At 34.8% G+C, this 2,692-nt stretch overlaps 1 protein-coding gene across 1 annotated transcript; it reads left to right on the top strand.

The window, feature by feature from the left end:
- The first annotated feature begins 962 nt into the window (after positions 1-962).
- LOC108135541 (cell death protein rpr) lies at positions 963-1,860 on the top strand. Its single transcript, XM_017256289.2, has one exon. It carries the CDS (start codon positions 1,161-1,163, stop codon positions 1,356-1,358), a length of 198 nt encoding a protein of 65 aa, XP_017111778.1. The 5' UTR covers positions 963-1,160; the 3' UTR covers positions 1,359-1,860.
- The last annotated feature ends 832 nt before the right edge of the window (positions 1,861-2,692 follow it).

Raw genomic sequence — 2,692 nt, 5'->3', positions numbered from 1 at the left:
TTTGCAAATTTAACCACATAATTCATTCATTTATTTGACTATCAGACTTATACTTCTACGTACAGTCAAAAGAGCTATATTTTTTATATGAGGTTAAATGCCTAACAGCTCAACCATATAATAGTATAAATGAATAATTCGAATAGGACTCTAATTTTTTTATCATGTTATTGTGTTGTAATATCTAAAATGAGTTTATGCAGACTACTAAATACTAAATACTAAATTGTAGCATTAATTACTTTATTTATTTATTCATTAATTGTTTACATTTGAGAGCACTAAAGATTTTAAATTCAATTAAAATATAATAAAGATGAAAATTAGTTTATAAACCCTCAACGAACTACAATTACCTTTATTCTACAATATAATATAATATAATTTAGTCAGTCCTGGCTAAGTTGGTTGATTTTAACCGTATGAACATGAAACTTGGTAGATTTTCGATTTATGCCCTGATTAACTGTCCTGTTAAGTGACGAAAAATGCGAAGAGACGTAATATAACGAGAGAGTATTTAAAACTTCTGTAGAAAAGCTCCCTTTTATTATCCCTTTCTCCGTCGAACTCCTTGGTGGAAAACGTTTGTCATGCCCCGACGATTTAATACAATTAATATGCTAACTGTACTTCTCGCCGCACACATTTACAACAAAGGCGCTGCCAACAACCTGACAACAACAACAGCAAAACACGCTTGGCAACAGGCGCAAGGTGGCCCCGCCCACCGCCCTCAACAAAACATTTGTACTTTTTTTTTTGGTTTTGGGAGCTGCGAATGAGGCGATGTCAACAAAAATACCAAAACAAAAAAAAACCCAGCCAGAGAGCAAAAGAGCGAAACAGGCCCAAGACGAGAGCAGCCACCACCAGAAAACCAGAGAAACCGACGGCGGGAGAGCGCCAGGTATAAAAAGCCTCGGAGCACCACTCACTATATTCATTTGAATTCAGCCAGCGCAGCGAACGCATCTCGAAAACCTATCTGAAAGCAGAGCAAAACGTTGAGAACAAAGTGAACGAACTCGAAAATACGAAAGCAACGTGTGTGTGCCCCGCCAGCAACAAAGAACTACTTGATAAACATTCATTGTGCCGAAGAGAAAGTCATTGAGTCATTGGCAATTGTGTAATTCCGAGCGACAGATAAACCCACAATGGCAGTGGCATTCTTCATACCCGACCAGGCGACTTTGCTGCGAGAGGCGGAGCAAAAGGAGCAGCAGATTCTCCGCCTGCGGGAGTCCCAGTGGAGATTCCTGGCCACCGTCGTCCTGGAAACTCTGAGGCAGTACAGCCCATGCCTTCCGAAGAGCGGAAGAAAGTGCGGCAAATATCGCAAGCCATCGCAGTAAAATATTCGAGTAACTACTTCGGGGGAAAACTAAAATAGTCCAGTCCAAAATCCAGAGTACAAAGGAAATAAACATGAGCCAACCCAAAAAGCAGTCATCACTCAACAGCCGACGGCATTCGATTTCTACAGCAGTCAAGGATACAGCCACAACTCCCACCCAATTTTAGTTTACTCATCAAAGCGATTGTGATAATGGTTTTGTTTCTACAAAAAAAAATTTAAAAGAACAAAAATTTAAAAAAAAAAAAATTTTTAAAACCCCGTTTGAAAAAATTCCCAATTTTGTATTTTTTTATAACAAGAAAAATAGTTTCTTTAGACATAATTTACACCTAAAGCCTATTTAAATGAATCACTACTGTAATAGTTTGTAAGTTCTTTTGTAAGCGAAGTTTTTCTAAGTTTTTCTTAAGAACAAAACCCATGAAAAAATGAAAACGAATCGTAGTTGGCTAAAAATTGCATCAATTTTTTGTCAAACAAAAAAGTCAATAAAACAAAAAATGCGAAAATTATAAAAAATAAAAACAATCAGTCTTCTTATTATTGACGGCGGGCCATTTTTCAGATTATTCACAGGAAAAGAAAACGTAAGCAAAAGATGATGACGCAAAAAAAAACTGAGGTGGAATAACCGCATTTTGGTATTTTCGAATTTCATTTCTCCGACGGCAAGGGACTTTCTAGAAAACCGCTTTTCAATACTCAATCAATCAAGTTCTTCATTCGACAATGTTGATCCTTAAGTAAAGGCAGATCACAAGCGCGACGCAAGAAAAATAAATATATTTTAATTTATTTATTTTAAATTGACAAATGTACCGTCATTAGTTACAAGTGGTTCCGACGGCTTCCACAATATTATATGTATATGGCTCAAAACAAAAAAAGGTTTCCTGAAATTAATCAGAAATCAACTAAAATTACCGACGGAAGCAGAACATTGATATACAAAAATATCTAAATTCAATGAGTTAAATAAAATATAACACTAAAACACAAACCTGCGATCAAATTGTTAAGTCAAAATTTTGCAATATTTTTTAATGATTACGGAAATACTTTGAACTTTTAACCATGTGAACAGTATTCGAATAAGTTTCAGTAGTTAAATAATTTTGGGTATATGTAATACAATCTAATAATTGTCACGTGTAAAGATGACTTTATTTTTAAAACATATATGCCTTATACAACTGCCTTGTAAATAAATTATTTAATGTTAATATGTTTGTAAAGTAGAATGTACCGCGGTATAAATTAAAACTCTCAATTTCTAGAAATGTGCAAACTTAAAGGAGAATGAGCTCCTGAAGTACAACTTTTTAACTT

This window comes from Drosophila elegans, unplaced genomic scaffold (genome assembly GCF_018152505.1).
Source record: "Drosophila elegans isolate 14027-0461.03 unplaced genomic scaffold, ASM1815250v1 contig_208, whole genome shotgun sequence".
Lineage (NCBI taxonomy): Eukaryota > Metazoa > Arthropoda > Insecta > Diptera > Drosophilidae > Drosophila > Drosophila elegans.
This window is presented reverse-complemented; position numbering and strand designations above follow the sequence as displayed.

Coding starts and splice junctions, on each gene's coding strand:
- LOC108135541 (XM_017256289.2), top strand. CDS start 1,161: ATGGCAGTGGCATTCTTCATACCCGACCAGGCGACTTTGCTGCGAGAG.